We start from the raw sequence: 20,050 nt of genomic DNA on the forward strand, positions 1-20,050 counted from the left end.
GGGACTAATAAAGGTTTATCTTATCTTATCTTGCACTGGGACTGCTGTACAGGACCTCAATTTCGTCGTGCTGTAGTACTAAGTATGATTGTGCAATGACAATAACGTCTTTAAACTTAAATTTTCTCTGGCATTAGATTGAACAATGAAAGTCTCAGAAACGTCAATTTGCACATGTCAATAAATGTTTTTGTTCGGACTCAATCGATTAAAAGTGATTAGTCGCTAATAGAGCTTGCCATGATGCATACTTAAAACTATTTTCAATTTGTTACTTTTAAAAGCTATTTAAAATACAGAGACTTTTCCCGTCCACGTCGAATGGTGTAATATCATGCAAGTTAAAGGGAATAAATTGGATAATGAATCCAATGAGTGGATGCAAATTTTTCGACCAATGGTCTCCATGGCAACAGGTCAGTAACGGTCAGTCCGATTAATCAACGTGCTCCACTTCCACAACTCTGGTCGACCCGAAGCGGTTTACCTGCGCCAACAAAGCGAGACTGCGATTTGTTCTGGAACTGTCTCTGGAACGTACTCAGCTCTTAGTGATGGCACACAGCTTCACGGTTAGAACTCTGTCAGGTTCTACAAGTGAAAGTGAAGTGATTGTCATTGTGAAACACCGCAGCACAGCACACGGTGACACGGTGAAACGTGTCCTCTGTATTTAACCGTCACCCTTGGTGAGCAGTGGGCACCATGACAGGCGCCCGGGGAGCAGCTTGTGGGGACCGTGCTTTGAACCAGGGGACCTTGGTGGTTCGGCATCCACACCTGCAACCTTCCGATTACGGGGCCACACTTGGACCGTGTCGCCATATCGTATTACAGCTAAAAAACTCAATGTTGCAGGTGAGAACTTAAACAGACCAATCAGGACATGAGAAGAATCATGTCTAGCTGCCCTAAATAGATATTTCATACAAGACACAGTTAGAAATGATGATGAGCACTTTATTACACCGTGTCATATTTACAATTACGGCATTTGGCAGAGCGACTTACAACGTGCTTTCAAGTTACCATCGATGAAGAGATCAATTCCGGTTCACTAGGACCCCCAACTATGAATACAATCTTTTTATTCATTCTGTTGTAGATTCTGTACACAAGTTTGACAAGAAGAAGGTTACAAGTTCATCTAAATATTCTCTAAAGAAGTACTGGAGGCTCGGAGTATACGAGGTGCAGTGCGAGGTGTAATAAGGGCTGTGAGGTAGGATGGTGCTACTCCATGTTTGGCTTTGTAGGCCAGCATCAGTATTTAGAGCCGGTGGAGGGAACGTAGCAGAGGTGCGGTGTGGAGAACTTGGGAAGGTTGAACATCAGTCGTGCTGCTTCGTCCTGTATGAGTTGTAGAGGTCGGATGGTACATAGAGGTAGATTCTTGTTTACTGCCACTTTCACTTTTTAATCATTATTATTGGTGTGTTTTACACTTGGCCAACACACTCGCGTCTGAACCAGAAGAGCACCAAGTTCCAGGTTCAAACCCCATCGTGTCCCTCTGTCCCCAGGGGGACTGTCCCCGTCACTACTGAATGTAAATGTGTTGTTACGGAACCCGTAAAATAATATAGTTGTATATAATCCAAGTGAAATATAGTACATGGTGAACTATACAACATGGTTTTTAATGTTTGTCTTGTGTTTTGGACGCGTGAAGCTCAAGAAAGTCAAAGGAGATTTCATTCATCTTTTCTATATAGATTCTTTATTTGCATTTTGTAATAACGCTCATGTTACGCTCGCCTTTGCGATGTCCGCATAGCTGCGTCCTGTTCACCAGCCTCCCAGATCAACCTGGACAGCCTGGTTCTTGTACTGTTTTCTTTTCTCCACGTCTCCTTGTGAAGCTTCTCGAAGATGCTCCAGTGCTGCTCTCATGTACGCGGTCTGCACGAGTTGCCCACACAGTTCCTTCTCCCTTGTGAGGAGGACCTTCAGGGTTTCCTCAATCTCCTGCCTCTTGCTTGTATTGTTTAAGTCCTGGAAACGTTTTTCCAGCTCGTTCCTGGTAGATGTTTCTTCAAGGAGCACTTTTTCAAGTTCTTCTCGTGCTCTGTGCTCATGGTCACGTTCGGCTGTCATCATCTCAAGTTCCTTTTTCATTTGCTGGAGCGTCTCCTCGTGGAGACTGTCTTTGCTCTCCAGCTGATGACGGAACTTTGTCTCTGTCTCCAGGAGAAGCCTCTCTGCCTCTTTCCTGCTTTCTCTTTTTGCTTCAAGCTCTTTTTCAGCTTTCTCTCTCCTGCTCTGCTCATCTGTCATTTGACTTCTCAGCGTTTCCTGCTCCTTCTTCTCGTTCTGCAGCGTCTCTTCATAAAGAGCCTGCATGCTCCCCAGCTGCGTATGGAGCTGTGTCTCCATCTCCATCTGCTTTCCAGTTTCTCTCACGTTACAGAAACGCCTTTCTGCTTCTTCTCTGTTGTGTCTCTCCACGTTCAGCTGTGCTTCAAGCTCCTCACATTGCAGCCGTTCCAGATCTTGTTCTTCTCTGAGTCTTTCTTTTACTTCATTCTCAGCCTCCTGGATGGCAATTTGCCTCAGCTCTTCACGCCAAGCCAGGCTGTTCTGTGTCGTGTCACGAATAGCCATCTCCAGATTATTATTAGAGGCCATGAACATCTCCTCCACTTCTTTACGATGACCGGGATCCCTTTCCAGGAATGTCTCCGTCACCGCCTCGAGTGTGCCGAGCTGTTCCCCGAACACCTCAACCTGACCCATCTGAGCTGATTTCAGATCGGTCATTTTGGGCTCAACGGAAACGTCCTTCTTGAAGAAGCGACGCTTGGTCCACCTAACAAACTTCTTCCACGCCTTCCACGCCTTCATTTCTCTACCTCTATACTGAACTCTCGTAAATCTGAAATGATTTAGCTCTTCACGGCTCACCTCTTAAATAGAGCGAAGCTGATGATGTCACTTTTTTTTCAGCCAATCAGATGGAGGAACAAGATCTTAAGAACATTGTGATTGGCTGGTTTCACTCAGCTGATTACGCTACAGAACAAGAGCTCAGAAACATTGTGATTGGCTGAAAAAAATGATATCAGCCAATCACATTAATTCTGGGCTCTTGTTCTTGCTGAAAAAAAAGTGCCTCTCTGGACAGTGAATCAGGAGGAAACCCACACCGAGACAGAAGAACATGTAAACTCCACACACACAAGGTTCTGTCAACGCTATTTGTCCCAAATCAAATTACTGCCACTTTCACTTTTTAATCATTATTATTGGTGTGTTTTACACTTGGCTAACACGCTCGCGTCTGAACCGGAAGAGCACAAAGTTCCAGGTTCAAACCCCACTTACTACCATCGTGTCCCTGAGCGGGACGCTTAACCCTGACTGTGTCCCCAGGGCATACCTGTCAAGTATCCCGTTTTGGCCCGTTCATTCCCGCCGTCCTCCCGTATTAGTATTTTCCCGTAAATCTCCCGTATTTTAATCTGCGTTATTAAAAAAAAAAAAATCTGAGTTGTGTCGCTAATCTCGCGATAAGTGCCGCCTGCAGTAGCTACTACAGGTACTGAAGGTGGCAGTTCTCGCGAGATTAGCGCGTGAGGTCAGATGACGAGATGATGAGTGACGACGCGGGAAAAAAGAAGAAGAAACAGACAGATGATGGACGCCAGGACAGAGAAGGAAGGCGCTCCTGGGTGCACCACGTCCCGCACATCCTGACTCAGGTCCGTCCTTCGTATTTAACCGTCACCTCGGACCTTCTAGAACCCGCCGCTGATACTGCGGTTCGTCCAGGGCCGCTGCGTGTGGGTGAACCCGGCGGTGGAACCTGATGAAGATGAAGAGGAGGAGGAGGAGCCGGAACGGGAGGAAGGACCCGCCCTCTTCACCCCGCTGTCTGAAGACGCAGGTGAGCGTGCGAGATGCCGCCGGTCCGCCTCCTCCTCCGTAACCACGGTAACGCGCCACGTTTCTGCGTTTGGTGTAGAAATCGACCGGCTGCCACCGTGGAGCTCCCGGCTGTCCTCCGCCCTCGTCCCCCGTTTCGCCGTGGCCTACGTCCGCTCCAACCTGTGGCCGGGAGCCCACGCCTACGCCCGCGGAAGGTAAGACCCGCCGCCGCCGGCCGGGGGCGTCGCCCGTCATCACCGCGTCCCGGTCTCCCCGCAGGAAGTTCGAGAACGTTTACATCGGCTGGGGCGTGAAGAGCGACGCGGCCTTCTCGCCGGCGCTGCCCCCCGACCCCCAGCGCGAGTTCCCCGGCGGGCCGGAGGTGACCGAGGAGGCGGACCCCACGCCGCAGGAGGACGAGGACGAAGACTGACGTTCACATGAAAACTTTTACTAGCGACCGAAACACAAGATCATGCCGAAGTTCATGACGTTCATGCCGAAGTTTAGTCCGTGCCGGTTAACGCACGGTAAATAAACGGTGAAGACACACGAGACACATGACACTGTAACACATTTCTGTAGTTTTCACAGCATTATTACTGTATAATGAACAAATCCGTACTGTAGAACCTGTATACAGCATGTTGCTGTAGATTTGCAAAGCATCATGGTTTAAATTCCTGGGCGGCTGTTGTTTTACAGTAAAACCATATTGCTGTATATCATAATACAATAATTTTGAGCGGGAATTTTCATATTTCTCACCTTTCAGTTATTCGGAACACAGAAATCATATTTCTAGGATATATTTCATGAAGCCAGAGGACGACCCAGCGTTTTTAATTTTACATCCTCAATATTAAGAAATGAAGTACTGATGTCCAGCTTCGCATTATTTTCATGAAAGAAGATTCAACACTTTCCTCGTCCTTTGACTTCAGAAAGGTAAATCAACTCATTGTTTTTTGCAACAGTACGTGTATTAGCTTAACCTAGTGTAGCGGTCCTTCTTCCGCGTTGTGTAATTTTTTTATTTCTTTTCTTGAACCGTAATTGACGAGCTGACACCCAAGAAATTTTCTGTGCAAAGTGTATTCTGTATAAAAGCAAGGTCACGCCAGAACATCGCGTCACAACTCGCGTCTCTCTGCACCTCTCTCTCTCACAGCTCATGCCATGTGTCTAAGAGAACTAAACCGGGTCTCCAACCCACTAACCCACGGGCACGGCCGCATCCAACCACTTTTCGGGGGTGATCAAAGTTTTAGAACCCACATAACTTTTTATAATAATCATAAATTGAACAAACAAAAATACAGAAACATATTTGACATAACCAGAAACATTAACACATTTTAACATTTTACAATTGAACAAACACCCGGATTATCATTATAATTCCCTTACCCACATCAGAATACAGGTAAACAAAATAAAAGTCTTTAGAAAATAAGAAAATAAAATACACAAAAAAAGAAGAAATACATTTATAAATCTAGTGTAACCATTTAACTCCGGCACACTAGCACTAATTTAGCTAAATGTTAATTTTTTCAAGTATTGCTTGTCGGTCTTTTAGCTAGCTACAGCTAATTAGCTTGACATTCGTCTTCTCCTTTGCTAGCGACCGTTGGTATTGTCAACGGTAACCGACCTAGGCGACACAGGACACTGCAACAGGTAAGACGCCGCATATCTTCTGAGCTCCAAAATAATTATACATTATTATGTGCTATCTGGTCTCGTAAGTCTGGTTCAGGGGAAGCATCACATGATAGATGTTTACTTGCAATTGTGTGCACTTATGCCTGTAGTGTTGCTTCTTGGTCTGTTAGCTAGCTACAGCTAATTAGCTTGACAATTGTTTTCTTCTTCGCTAGCAACCGTTGGTATTGTCAACGGAAACCGACCTAGGCGACACAGGACACTGCAACAGGTAAGACGCTGCATTTTTGGACTTTGATAATCTAACCTGAGGACACAGGAGTGTCATTTCCAACTAGTGAATACATTTTGACACATTATTGATTTTGGCTTTACATGTTTAAGTCTGTCACATACTTTTTTTTCAGGATATGAATCTGTAGCAAACACCAGCCAAACAGTCAGTTCAACTACATACTGTAATCAGTATGTCTTTCAAATGCAAAGAATGATATTTCTTTGCAGGGACAATCCTCAGTTATATTATAAATAACCAATTTGTTATTTTTATATTTTTACCCATATATTGGTACTTGCTGATCCATTAGTGTAATACATCAACAGATCTGTTCCTTTCCTGTTGTGAGAACAAGAGCTTTACTGGAGTGTATTGCTCTAACATTCTTGAAATTAAATTGCCCATAGGTGTGAGCGTGAATGTTTGTATGCATCTGTATGTCATCTTTGTAATCGCCAACTTGTCCAGGGTGTACCCTGCCTCTTTCCCAATGACAGCTAGAAATGGCTCCAGCTCTTCTGTGATGTTTAAATTGACACTGGAAAATGTATGGATAAATACAGATACATTTTGAGATGCACTACAAAGCTACAAATTTGCTGTGAAGGATATCTGAAACCAACATTTGTCCTCAACACTCTGGTGGAACAATTTTCTGCTTTAGCACTGCCAATATATTTCCCCTATATGTTGAATATGGGTCCGGACTGCTGCTGAGTAGTGAAACAAAGTAGAAAATAGTTCTGCATTCTATGGTATATTAGAGAATCGGAAGTAGCACAAAGTATTCACAAAATTCAAGTGTGAGAGGTTAATGTACTAAACTTCAATAATTTATTACCCTCACATGGATCAGCAAATATCACTATATTGGACCAAATCTTTGTAAGTTTTTTCTCCTGGGGTAATATATGGCATCTTATGAATTTACAGATTTATTGTCAGGATAAATCCTGAGCAAAGCAAGTGTTCTTCCAAGGTCCAGCTGAGCAGAAGGACTGGCAGGATGGTGCAACGAAAAAATGAATCCCTCAATCCACACGTGGCATCGTTTATCAGAGGCTTTATCGAGTATGACTGGCAGAACAACTGATATCAGGTGAGACTGTTAATTTATATTTATTTAAACTTTGCAGAAATAAAATACTCTACAGCAGGGATAGACAACCTTGATCCTCCAGGGCCACTATCCTGCTAGTTTTACAACTATTCTACCCACTGATTGACTGAACACACCTGATCCAGGCATTCAGAAGCTGTAAGTGCAGTGATGGTTGGAAAATGAGCAGGAGGACAGTGGCCCTCAAGGACCAGGGTTGGCTACACTTATTCACTGTACAGGGCAGTGTCTTACAGATGCCCTCTTGTTTGTGTGTTTCTATATGTAAAACTGTGCATGTGTGTGTAGTGTATTTTACTAGGCTACTGCACCTTCATGTAGTAATAGAAACATTTCCAAACGTTTCCAATGGGAAGTAGGGAGTCTCAAAAAATTGTCATAGAGCCAATAGTGTGGATTAATGCTGCCTTTGCATTTCTACTCTACATTAGTAACTTATGCCTCTTTGTCCTTCAACTTCAGGGAAGAAGATTCCAGCCCTTTAAGACATATTCAGTATAGGAAGAAATGGCGCCGGAATCATATATGTCATTGGGACCAGTAAAGTCAGTCTTGAACAGTTTATTGGTTGAATATTGAAATGTTTTCGTACAAATGCATTTTTCTACAATTCTTCTTTTAACTGAACATTTTACTTACTTGGAATTTTTGTATTTGTAAAAAACAAACAAACAAAAAACAAAACCTGAAATATGTGATAGTTGTCTATATGGTGATGCTTTTGTGTGTTTTATTGTTAATTTTATTATATTATCAATTAACTTTACAGGATACAGTGACTGCACATACAAACCAATGTCTGAAAAGGGAAATGTAAAAAGTACAAAAAAGTATTTTTTTTTAATTATCTGTATAAGCATTGAAGTGTTACAAAATAATTCTTGGCCTTGGTGTTTAAATTGGTTTACCTGAAGAGAAAGGGTTGTTTGGGAAAATAGTGTTTTTTACAAAGTAAAACTTTTTGTAAACTGCTTTAAAAAAATAAATGAAATGTTTTGCGACAAAAAACGCATCTTCATTGTATTGTATGCTATAATTTTTATTTTATAACAATATTTTATAAATTACTTATTATAACAAATAATGCAGTCATGCACATTGCAGTAGCCTAATATGTGCTGTAATGAAATGTATAGCACTTTATTACTGTGATTGCAAATACAGTCTGTGCTTACTACTGTAACAATGATTACAGTATTCAGATTATTGCTGTAATAACAATTACAGTATTTTGAAGGTACTGTGATTCAATTTACAGTAATGGGCATGAACTCCCCCGACCTGCTGCTGCTGGTGGAGAACTGTCCTAAAGGAGCCGAGACGCTGGTCACCCGCTGCCTGCACATCCTCACCGATAAAGGTCCGTTCTGCTGGTGCCCGCCGTTCGTAACGAGTGTTACCATCAAGACGAGAGTCCGAACGTGTGTGTTCCTCCTCAGTGTCCCCCTCTCCAGAGCTGGTGGAGAGGGTCCGGGATCTCTATCACAAGCGGGTTCCTGATGTCCGCTTCCTCATTCCCGTCATCAACGGCCTGGAGAAGGTGGGTTGCGTTGATGCAGTCAGTGTGTGAGTGTGTGTGATACCAAGTCATGATCTTGTCCTGTTCTCCTCAGAAAGAGGTGATTCAGGCTCTACCCAAGCTCATCAAGCTGAACCCCATCGTGGTGAAGGAGGTCTTCAACCGGCTCCTCGGCACCCAGCACAGTAAGCTGGCGTTTCGTCCTGCTGTCCCCAGCATCTTCTGTGCAGCTCGGCGCTGAGATGTGTGTGTTCCTGCAGGTGAAGGCAGCTCCTCCATGTCTCCGCTGACCCCCGGCGAGCTGCTCATCGCCCTCCACAACATCGACTCCACCAAGTGCGACAACGTTTCCAGGACTTAAACAGTACAAGCAAGAGGCAGGAGATTGAGGAAACCCTGAAGGTCCTCCTCAGAAGGGAGAAGGAACTGTGTGGGCAACTCGTGCAGACCGCGTACATGAGAGCAGCACTGGAGCATCTTCGAGAAGCTTCACAAGGAGACGTGGAGAAAAGAAAACAGTACAAGAACCAGGCTGTCCAGGTTGATCTGGGAGGCTGGTGAACAGGACGCAGCTATGCGGACATCGCAAAGGCGAGCGTAACATGAGCGTTATTACAAAATGCAAATACGCCAAATAAAGAATCTATATAGAAAAGATGAATGAAATCTCCTTTGACTTTCTTGAGCTTCACACGTCCAAAACACAAGACAAACATTAAAAACCATGTTGTATAGTTCACCATGTACTATATTTCACTTGGATTATATACAACTATATTATTTTACGTGTTCCGTAACAACACATTTACATTCAGTAGTGACGGGGACAGTCCCCCTGGGGACAGAGGGACACGATGGTAGTAAGTGGGGTTTGAACCTGGAACTTGGTGCTCTTCTGGTTCAGACGCGAGTGTGTTGGCCAAGTGTAAAACACACCAATAATAATGATTAAAAAGTGAAAGTGGCAGTAAACAAGAATCTACCTCTATGTACCATCCGACCTCTACAACTCATACAGGACGAAGCAGCACGACTGATGTTCAACCTTCCCAAGTTCTCCACACCGCCCCTCTGCTACGTTCCCTCCACCGGCTCCCAGTAGCTGCACGCATCAGGTTCTAAATACTGATGCTGGCCTACAAAGCCAAACATGGAGTAGCACCATCCTACCTCACAGCCCTTATTACACCTCGCACTGCACCTGGTATACTCCGATCCTCCAGTACTGCTCGCCTGGTCCCTCCATCTCTGAAGGTAAAAAGAAAGACACAGTAGGATATTTCGGTAAATAAAGAATCTATAAAGAAAAAATGAATGAAATCTCCTTTGCCTTTCTTGAGTTTCACACGTCTTGTAGTGTAGATTCTACCACTCCCACGACGTGTTACACTGGTGAAGCGACAATAGGATCTGATTCCGGTCAGAGAATCAGGAGCCTGGAGGCCAGCTTATCAATTATCTTATTTATTAACGAAGTATGTGTGTGTCTGTGTGTGTGTGTTGTGTGTGTGTGTGTGTGGTCTACAAGAAACAGAGAAAGCATACATAAGCAAACACTCCACAGAACATGATATGATACACAACACTGATTAATAACACTGCTTACAGTAATCTAACATGAAACAGACAATACAATCCTACATAAGCAGCTAACCAGCACTAGAACATTTTACCTAGAATATAAATATAGGCAGCTAAAACACAGGAAAATTATTGAACCCCGTTAACTTAGCGCTAATAGCAGGCGGAAATTAGCATAAGAATTAAATAATTCCCAAACATTACAAACTCTCTCTCTGCATATAAAACAGTATGAAAGGATAAACGAATCGAACACACGAGTGTGAACAACACTCCTCAGCACTTACTTTCCGTCATGAACGCACACATTTACATGTGAAAAATACGCGTGGCTCATTAGGTGTCACACTCTAACCGGACCAGATAGAAACAACTAAACAAATCTGGGTCTTTCTGACACGTCTAAAACACAAGACAAACATTAAAAATAATTTTATATCACGGTACAAATGATCTAATAATAAAATGTAGAATCAAAGTTGTACTGGTATCCGATTGGCCCATTTGTGTAGGGGGCGTGTCCATGTTCACACTAATGACGTGCAAAACAAATGTTTTTACTGACTGTGTACTATATTTCACTTGGAATATATACAACTATATTATTTTACTTGTTCCGTAACAACACATTTACATTCAGTAGTGACGGGGACAGTCCCCCTGGGGACAGAGGGACACGATGGTAGTAAGTGGGGTTTGAACCTGGAACTTTGTGCTCTTCCGGTTCAGACGCGAGCGTGTTAGCCAAGTGTAAAACACACCAATAATAATGATTAAAAAGTGAAAGTGGCAGTAATTTGATTTGGGACAAATAGCGTTGACAGAACCTTGTGTGTGTGGAGTTTACATGTTCTTCTGTCTCGGTGTGGGTTTCCTCCTGATTCACTGTCCAGAGAGGCACTTTTTTTTCAGCAAGAACAAGAGCCCAGAATTAATGTGATTGGCTGATATCATTTTTTTCAGCCAATCACAATGTTTCTGAGCTCTTGTTCTGTAGCGTAATCAGCTGAGTGAAACCAGCCAATCACAATGTTCTTAAGATCTTGTTCCTCCATCTGATTGGCTGAAAAAAAAGTGACATCATCAGCTTCGCTCTATTTAAGAGGTGAGCCGTGAAGAACTAAATCATTTCAGATTTACGAGAGTTCAGTATAGAGGTAGAGAAATGAAGGCGTGGAAGGCGTGGAAGAAGTTTGTTAGGTGGACCAAGCGTCGCTTCTTCAAGAAGGACGTTTCCGTTGAGCCCAAAATGACCGATCTGAAATCAGCTCAGATGGGTCAGGTTGAGGTGTTCGGGGAACAGCTCGGCACACTCGAGGCGGTGATGGAGACATTCCTGGAAAGGGATCCCGGTCATCGTAAAGAAGTGGAGGAGATGTTCATGGCCTCTAATAATAATCTGGAGATGGCTATTCGTGACACGACACAGAACAGCCTGGCTTGGCGTGAAGAGCTGAGGCAAATTGCCATCCAGGAGGCTGAGAATGAAGTAAAAGAAAGACTGAGAGAAGAACAAGATCTGGAACAGCTGCGATTTGAGGAGCTTGAAGCACAGCTGAACGTGGAGAGACACAACAGAGAAGAAGCAGAAAGGTGTTTCTGTAACGTGAGAGAAACTGGAAAGCAGATGGAGATGGAGACACAGCTCCATACGCAGCTGGGGAGCATGCAGGCTCTTTATGAAGAGACGCTGCAGAACGAGAAGAAGGAGCAGGAAACGCTGAGAAGTCAAATGACAGATGAGCAGAGCAGGAGAGAGAAAGCTGAAAAAGAGCTTGAAGCAAAAAGAGAAAGCAGGAAAGAGGCAGAGAGGCTTCTCCTGGAGACAGAGACAAAGTTTCGTCATCAGCTGGAGAGCAAAGACAGCCTCCACGAGGAGACGCTCAAGCAAATGAAAAAGGAACTCGAGATGATGACAGCCGAACGTGACCATGAGCACAGAGCACGAGAAGAACTTGAAAAAGTGCTCCTTGAAGAAACATCTACCAGGAACGAACTGGAAAAACGTTTCCAGGACTTAAACAATACAAGCAAGAGGCAGGAGATTGAGGAAACCCTGAAGGTCCTCCTCAGAAGGGAGAAGGAACTGTGTGGGCAACTCGAGCAGACAGTGGACATGAGAGCAGCACTGGAGCATCTTCGAGAAGCTTCACAAGGAGACGTGGAGAAAAGAAAACAGTACAAGAACAAGGCTGTCCAGATTGATCAGGGAGGCTGTGAAATGGTGATAATCACCACTTGGTCTGAGGCCTAATAAAGTCCTGGCTTACATCATACGCCATTTGGCTTTGAAATAAATAAATCTGGAGAAATATCTAATAAAGCAAATACTTGTTTTACAGCACAGTTAGTCTTAATGTTCGATGTATCTTCCGATAATAAAGAAGCATGGCTGCTACTAACAATCATTTTAATAATCAATTAATCTGTCGATTATTTTTTATAAATTATGAATAAATAAAAGCATTCATTTCCAACCCTTTATTCAAAAACAGAATCTTTAGAAAATGCACGAATATAATGATAATTAAACACCAAAACATAACACCCAAAACATGCACATGTATGCTTTACTTGATCTGGCAAATATAGACTTTTTAAAATAAAGTGTCACCTGAGCTGCCGGAACAACAAATAATTTATGAAAAGAAATACAATACATATCAGAAAATTGAACAGGATTTGTTTGAATGTCAGAACTTGTCTCATTGTACATTTTACCTCTGTTTGTCACGACCACGGGCTGACGGGGGAAGGAAGCGCAGAGATGGGACATCTGGGCAAATGGGATTTATTAATACGCACAAAAGAAAAAGGCACGAGGGACAAAACAAAGGAAGCCAAGAAAAACAAACCAACAGGCGTGTGGCGGTTGCCAGGAACTGAAATCAAAGTTCAGGATCCACATCGATGCATCAGTGTCGGTTCCTTCTAACAGGGCTCCAACCACGGATGCCTACCCAGCAGCACCTGTCCATGGTTAGAGCCCTGCTGTCAGGCTGAGTGCTGCCAGCTGGGGCTCCTGCTGCACCCAGACGTGGCACCGTTACTCTCCAACATGTGTTTACCATGTAAAATCCAGAACTGGAACCAGACAGTTATGGAGCTAATATTATGACCAAACTATTTGAATGTGAATTGTGTAAATTTGAATTAAAAGGAGCTAATATTATGACAAAACTATTTGAATGTGAATTGTGTAAATTTGAATTATCAAAACTGAATTTGAAATTATTTTACTTGAATATTAGAGCTAATATTATGACAAAACTATTTGAATGTGAATTGTGTAAATTTGAATTATTAAAATTGAATTTGAAATTATTTTACTTGAATATTAGAGCTAATATTATGACAAAACTATTTGAATGTGAATTGTGTAAATCTGAATTATCAAAATTCAATTCTCTAAATTAAATTGTCTAAAATTAAATTTTCTAAATTCAATTTTCTAAAATTCAATTTTCTAAATTCAGTTTTCTAAAATTCAAACCCAGAAATTCAGATCGTACAGAAAGTAGGTCAGAGGTCATTCACAGGGAGGCGTAGATGATCTCCGAAAAGTCGAGCGAAGCATTTTGGTCAATTACAGAGCTGCTCAGGAGGTGACCATTCTTCTGCGTGATCATGAATCGCCCAGAGGTAAGTGATTTTTAAGCATTTATGGTTTATAATTATATATTGTGTTAGCGTTCCCAGCGTGTGAAACATTATCTGAGCGGTCTCTGGTGTTTGTATATTTGATAAAAGGGATTAGCATACCACCGTGTCTATATAGAACGCGAACACGCCGCAATAACTTTTAAGTGACAAAGCGGCCGTTGTAAAGAGCTTAGAAATAGAACAGGGAATCCGTTTGCTGTTGGGAATTTCGCATTCAGTGTAGACATTATCCCTGATTTTAATCATCAGGTTCTACTGTCTTCTGTCATGACGCGTCACACCGCTCGTGTCCTGTGTTAATACAATAACTCCGTTAGTGCTTCATTTATTTCCTTGATTGGAATCCACATCAGATCCAACTTGGATATAAGGTCACTCGATGATGATTGTAAGCTGTGTTTTGAGTTGAAGACTTTAACATTGTGAATAATCATTTAGATATATGTGTAGCTTGCAGGCACGATTAAAGTAGCTATATCGTTCATTTTCGCTTATATCATACAAATAAAACAAATATATAAATGTTATTAGTAGAGATGCCCCGATCGAGCCAAGGAATTGGCCAATATTCCTCATGATCAGACTATATTATTTAGGTAAACAACATTTTAGACGTTTCCCGAATATCAACACTACTGCAACGAGGCAAGTGACTGTCTTTATGAACGGGTTACTGAATCATTGGCTTATTTAATGATTCAGTAACCAATTCAATTTATGTCCTACTAACGATATTGTTTTTAGATACACATCATTAGTTTGTAGCTATATATAAAAATAAATATAAAAAATATATATTTTGCTTAAACTGTTTTTACAGGACAGCGAAGTTGTCAGATCAGCCAGGCACTTGTTGTCTTTGCTGACCTCAAGCAGTGCAGCTGGTCCCAGTCAGTTTTTTTTGTGTATTTTTATTTATTATTGTGGAAAGGATAGATAGTAAGGATAGTGTGGTAAAGGAAATCCCTGTTATGTATATGTATTTGTGCATACATAGTTTTATTAAAATACTTTCATTAAATTAATTTCATAATTCAGCCTCCATAGGCAGCACACTGTTCAGCAGAGGGCCACCATTCAAACTGAGATGACCAGGTTTTGCAACCACATTTTTTTTAATATTGACATAAGCCATCATGATATTATTTGATGGTTATTATTTTGGTTTTTGTTTTGCCAACAGATCATTTCCCGGGTTTTTCAGCAAAGGACGGGGTAAAAGGCGAATGCTGTCAATGCCCCCTAGCAAACCCGCAAAAATATTGCCTGTTAACTTTTATCTGCTTCCTCACCAATATGAGCGAACACCTGAGGAGAGTGAGCAACTGGTACATATGCAAGCTGGGTTGGGGTGAAAGACAATGCAAATGGTTGAAAATGCAACTTATGATGAAGTAAGTATGTGTGACGTCTCTCCTGTATCTTTTAAAATGATCTTTTTCTAATGTAACAGAGCTTAATTCATTAGTAACTCTGTATGTGGAACATGGGTGCTAAGGTGCTCTTAAGCACATTGCTATAATGTAACACTATAAGCTTTTTTTACCAGTGTTGCACTGGTAACTGTTGGGCATTTAATTTTTACATGGTTTGCTATACTGACAGTGTTATTTACATTGTAAGGTATGTGCCCAACTGAAGGAGCTGATTTCAGGATGTAAAGGGGGGTTGGCTTGTCTATAAGTCTTCAGGTAATCATCAGGAACATAGTGATACATTGCAATGAAAATAAATAAATAAGTAAAATCAAATACATTTCTGAATTTTTACATTATCACTAATACCATATTTCATATTTTATGTAATTAAATACCTTTGTGTCAAGCTTAAAACATGAATCCTGGCATAACAAAATAAAAGGAATGAAATCCAATAATACATTGTGTTTTTCTGTATTTTGTATAATTTTTCATAAGGTGGATAGGGCTCCCGGAAGCTTACACTTATCCCACCCGATGAGAGTGGGTACAGTGCCAAACATTTGAAAGCAGCAACCCAGGGTTTCAAAGGAGTTCTTTACGTAACTCCACTCATTCTTTGCATATGTATAATTTTAAAACCACATTAAAAAACTAATAAATGCTTGAAACAACATGAAAGAAAATAATTTACATTATATTGTTTTTATATTGTTCCCTCTAGGAAACTTGCCCCATTTGTCAAAAGAAAATGCCTTTTGATGTGATAAAGATTCATGCAAGTTTTTGCACAGGTGACAGGTAAGGAAAATCGCACAACATATTTTCAGTAAATCTTATTATAATAAAAAATTTTTATTGTTGTTTTTTGTACTTTCTTTGTGCTGTTAAGATTGCCACAGGTCTTCTTCACTTCTTCACTATACAATTGTGAATATTGTGTTTTTGTCAGGATTGCCTGCAGCTGGGCTCCACACCGGAACCCAATCCTGACGCCCCATAAATGCCGGAAGTTTCCGCCCGTTCGGGGTCGCTGGCATTTTCGTGAACTCGCTGCACGAACTTGACCTGATTTAGTTTCATGTGTTTTGAGTTCTGGCAATCGCCACACGCCTACGGGTTTGTTTAAGTTCTTCATTTAAGTTAAATCCTTTTCGGCCACCGCGCCATTGTTTCTTTGTATTTCGGTATTGTTTGTTATAATAAAACCCCTTCCCAGTATGTCAAACCTCTGCGCTTCCTTCCCCCGTAAGTCCGAAGTCGTGACAGAATGCCAGCGACCCCCCCAAAAGCGCAGAGGTAAAAAACAGAGGAGAAGAAACGCCGCGAAGGACGCAGCCCGGCGCGGCGAACGCGGACGCCAGGGGAGAGACGCGCCGCCCGTTCTAGTGGAGCGTTTTCTCCCCGAGAAGCCGTGGTACGCGGCGCCGCGTGATGACGTCACCCCCGGGAAACTCCGCGAAACCCGGAAGCGACAACGTCGGCGGGTGAGTGGGCGGAGCGAGGACGTTGGCGTCGGCAGAAGCGAGGAAGTGACTTGGGCAGCGAGCGCAGAAGATGCGACCCCCACGATCTTCGGCATGTCGAGCCAAGAACTCTGCGCTCTGCTGGCAAGGCTCCCTGTGGACTGGGACGACACGGACGACGACGAGAGCACGGGAGACGAGAGTTGGGCTCCGCCCATCGCACCAGTCTGCGATCATCGCAAGGTCCGTGGGGACCCACGTCACTTCCAGGGGGGTGAGAAGCGGCAACAACAACGGCGGCGTTCCTCCAGCGAGGAGGTGGGCAGCCTCCAGCCCGAATGGCCAGAGTACTGCCCATGGGAGCTTATCGTGCCATGGGTCCAGGATGTCCGCAAGGTGGACGACCCTTGGAGTCACCGGTGGGAGGACACGGATGACGAAAGTGATGATGACGTGGATTTTCGGTGGCCGGTCGGTGCCGGGATGGCTCCGCCCAGCGTGCGCATCCGAGATCATCGCGGCGTCCGTGATGACCCATGTGACTTCCGGGGGTACGAGGTTGACACGGACGACGACCAGGATGACGCCGTTTGGGCAGTCAGTGCCGGGATGGCTCCGCCCATCGCGCCCATCCAGGAGCGTCACGAGGTCCGTGGAGACCCACGTCCCTCCCAGCAGTGTGAGGAAAGCTGGTGGAAGAGGGCGACGGGAGGTCGCCAGCCAGCAACTGCGCTGCCGGGACTGCCTCGCAGGGAATCCTCCATTCCTGCTCCAGTCGCCGACCCGCCTTCCCTCTGCCCGGACGTTCCCCAGCGAAATGGCAGCGCAGCACCAGCGCCCACACCTGCTGGAGAAGACGTCCACCCCCCTCCACACCACACACCTACCACCATCTCCAGCGACGTGCCCAGCCCCGTGTGGGACAGCCCAATTGTCCCGGGACCCTTCAGTGGGGCAGCAGACACTGATAAGACCACCACCATCCTATCGTGTCTGCTTGGGTCAGCATGGGGCTGGAGCGCAGCCCTCTGGCAGCAGGGAGAGACAGACAGCAGTTTTCGGGACTTCCAGCAGAGACTGAGGGCGGAGTTTGATCGGCCAGAGCCTGAGCCAGGGATCGAACTCTGCCCCTCCACCACATCCAGCGTCAGTCAGGATCCGGGGCAAGAAGACCAAGCACTGGCGGGCGACGAGAAGGTCGCGCCTCCCGAGATCCTGGCTGTGCCCCCTGAGGAGGTCCCGGAGTGCTCAGAGAGGGAACTAGACGACCCTCTCTTCTGTCTGTCTCTGTCTGTGTGTGTGTGCGTGGCATATGTGTCCATATGTCGCCCCCACTTCCCCTCTTTGTGTCCACCAGATGGTGACCCAGCAGCAGAGCCGAACCCCAGGGAGGGAGTTCCCAACCTGACTGCACCGGTCCAAGGCGAGGTGGACAAGCCCCAAGGTACCCCTAAGTCCAGCCGGGGGGGTGCTCCCCCAAAGAATTTTTTGGGGGGGTGCAGTTCGGGTTGGGGACTCCTCCTGAGGGGAGGGGAGGTGGGGAAGCGATGGAGCTGGGTCCTCCGGTAGCCAGTGAGGAGGGCGGGCCAGGCATGGGCCTGCGTCTGCCTCCAGAGGGGTGGAGCGCCATAGAGCCCCCGGGTAGGCATGAGGACCCAGCGGGGACAGACAGGAAGAGGGCCTGCTTGTCCCAACGGAGGCAGAAGGGGCTAGCCGGATGGTCTGGCAATGCCCCCCCTTGGCACCAGGGCCGTGCAGCGAGAGGGGCTGCATAGTCCCAGAAGGCACCAGCCTGGGGTGCCTGGAACAGTCGCCGGAGGCTCTGGGACAATCTCCCTGCGCGGTGCAGGGGGTGACACAAGACGTGTCAGAGGGGACATGTGGAGACAGGGCCCACACGTACCCAGATGGATCGGCCCTGATTATTGTGTGCAGGTACGGGAGTCCGGGGCCGCCATGCGGGACCCACGCCGGGGAGCCAGGCCGAGGGTCCGGGGCCGCCATGCGGGACCACGCCGGGGAGCCAGGCCGAGGGTCCAGGGCCGCCATGCGGGACCACGCCGGGGAGCCAGGCCGAGGGTCCGGGGCCGCCAAGCGGGACCACGCCGGGGAGCCAGGCCGAGGGTCCGGGGCCGCCAAGCGGGACCACGCCGGGGAGCCAGGCCGAGGGTCCGGGGCCGCCAAGCGGGACCACGCCGGGGAGCCAGGCCGAGGGTCCGGGGCCGCCGGGGAGCCAGGCCGAGGGTCCGGGGCCGCCAAGCGGGACCACGCCGGGGAGCCAGGCCGAGGGTCCGGGGCCGCCAAGCGGGACCACGCCGGGGAGGCCAGGCCGAGGGTCCGGGGCCGCCAAGCGGGACCACGCCGGGGAGCCAGCCCGAGGCACCGGGGCCGCCACGCCTGACCACGCCGGGGAGCCAGCCCGAGGGACCGGGGCCGCCACGCCTGACCACGCCGGGGAGCCAGCCCGAGGGACCGGGGCCGCCACGCCTGACCACGCCGGGGAGCCAGCCCGAGGGACCGGGGCCGCCACGCCGGGGAGCCAGCCCGAGGGACCGGGGCCGCCACGCCTGACCACGCCGGGGAGCCAGCCCGAGGGACCGGGGCCGCCACGCCTGACCACGCCGGGGAGCCAGCCCGAGGGACCGGGTCCTCCAAGGGGAGGATACAGCAGGGCAGGAGCCCTGTGGTTGCCGCCGTCCGCCCCGCCGCCTCCACTGATGGTACTGTTGGGGCTCCGAGGACGTAGCCCTTGGAGGGGGGGCTCTGTCAGGATTGCCTGCAGCTGGGCTCCACACCGGAACCCAATCCTGACGCCCCATAAATGCCGGAAGTTTCCGCCCGTTCGGGGTCGCTGGCATTTTCGTGAACTCGCTGCACGAACTTGACCTGATTTAGTTTCATGTGTTTTGAGTTCTGGCAATCGCCACACGCCTACGGGTTTGTTTAAGTTCTTCATTTAAGTTAAATCCTTTTCGGCCACCGCGCCATTGTTTCTTTGTATTTCGGTATTGTTTGTTATAATAAAACCCCTTCCCAGTATGTCAAACCTCTGCGCTTCCTTCCCCCGTAAGTCCGAAGTCGTGACAGTTTTACGTTCAAATTATGAATGTTCAATTCATTTAGAACTCTTGAAGTTATCTATTCAAAAAGGAATTTTGTTCCGTTATTGCACGTTAATTAAGTTTGTATATTACAGTGTAAGCATGCAACCTCTGGAGTTTAATGTGTCTATGGAAGAACCATCCACATCTGGAGTTTCTGTGTCTGTGACACATACCGGTGATCATTTAAATGCAGATGATGCCACAAGCATTTTTACATTTTTTTTTTGGAACTGATAAGCATAATACATTTCTGAGATGTAAAACTGAAATAGAATACACAATTAGCTTCAGCTGAACTGTTAACATGTTGCTTCTTTGTTTTTGTTTTGTTTTCTTTGCAGATTGGAAAACTGAACCAGATAAAAAA

General features: G+C 45.8%; 1 protein-coding gene and 2 long non-coding RNA genes across 4 annotated transcripts; all 3 read left to right on the plus strand.

Moving 5' to 3' along the window:
* The first annotated feature begins 3,591 nt into the window (after positions 1–3,591).
* On the plus strand, positions 3,592–8,887 carry LOC114776436 (symplekin-like). Of its 2 annotated transcripts, XM_028966795.1 has the most exons (7): positions 3,595–3,886; positions 3,965–4,082; positions 4,147–4,397; positions 8,191–8,292; positions 8,372–8,472; positions 8,546–8,636; positions 8,712–8,883. In XM_028966795.1, exons 3-7 carry the CDS (start codon positions 4,343–4,345, stop codon positions 8,810–8,812), a joined length of 450 nt encoding a protein of 149 aa, XP_028822628.1. In that variant the 5' UTR covers positions 3,595–3,886; positions 3,965–4,082; positions 4,147–4,342; the 3' UTR covers positions 8,813–8,883. The 2 variants fall into 2 exon arrangements, with proteins under 2 accessions (XP_028822627.1, XP_028822628.1); XM_028966794.1 differs by lacking the exon at positions 4,147–4,397 and having other exon boundaries at positions 3,592–3,886; positions 8,712–8,887.
* LOC114776437 (uncharacterized) lies at positions 5,307–7,598 on the plus strand. The gene is made up of 4 exons (XR_003745479.1): positions 5,307–5,550; positions 5,751–5,806; positions 6,746–6,911; positions 7,395–7,598. It is a non-coding gene; the product is annotated as an uncharacterized LOC114776437 (long non-coding RNA).
* Positions 8,888–14,519: 5,632 nt separating the features above from the next.
* On the plus strand, positions 14,520–15,375 carry LOC114776439 (uncharacterized). The gene is made up of 3 exons (XR_003745481.1): positions 14,520–14,790; positions 14,879–15,089; positions 15,319–15,375. It is a non-coding gene; the product is annotated as an uncharacterized LOC114776439 (long non-coding RNA).
* Positions 15,376–20,050: the final 4,675 nt, after the last annotated feature.

The sequence above is a fragment of the Denticeps clupeoides genome, unplaced genomic scaffold (assembly GCF_900700375.1).
Source record: "Denticeps clupeoides unplaced genomic scaffold, fDenClu1.1, whole genome shotgun sequence".
In the NCBI taxonomy this organism is placed as follows: Eukaryota; Metazoa; Chordata; class Actinopteri; order Clupeiformes; family Denticipitidae; genus Denticeps; species Denticeps clupeoides.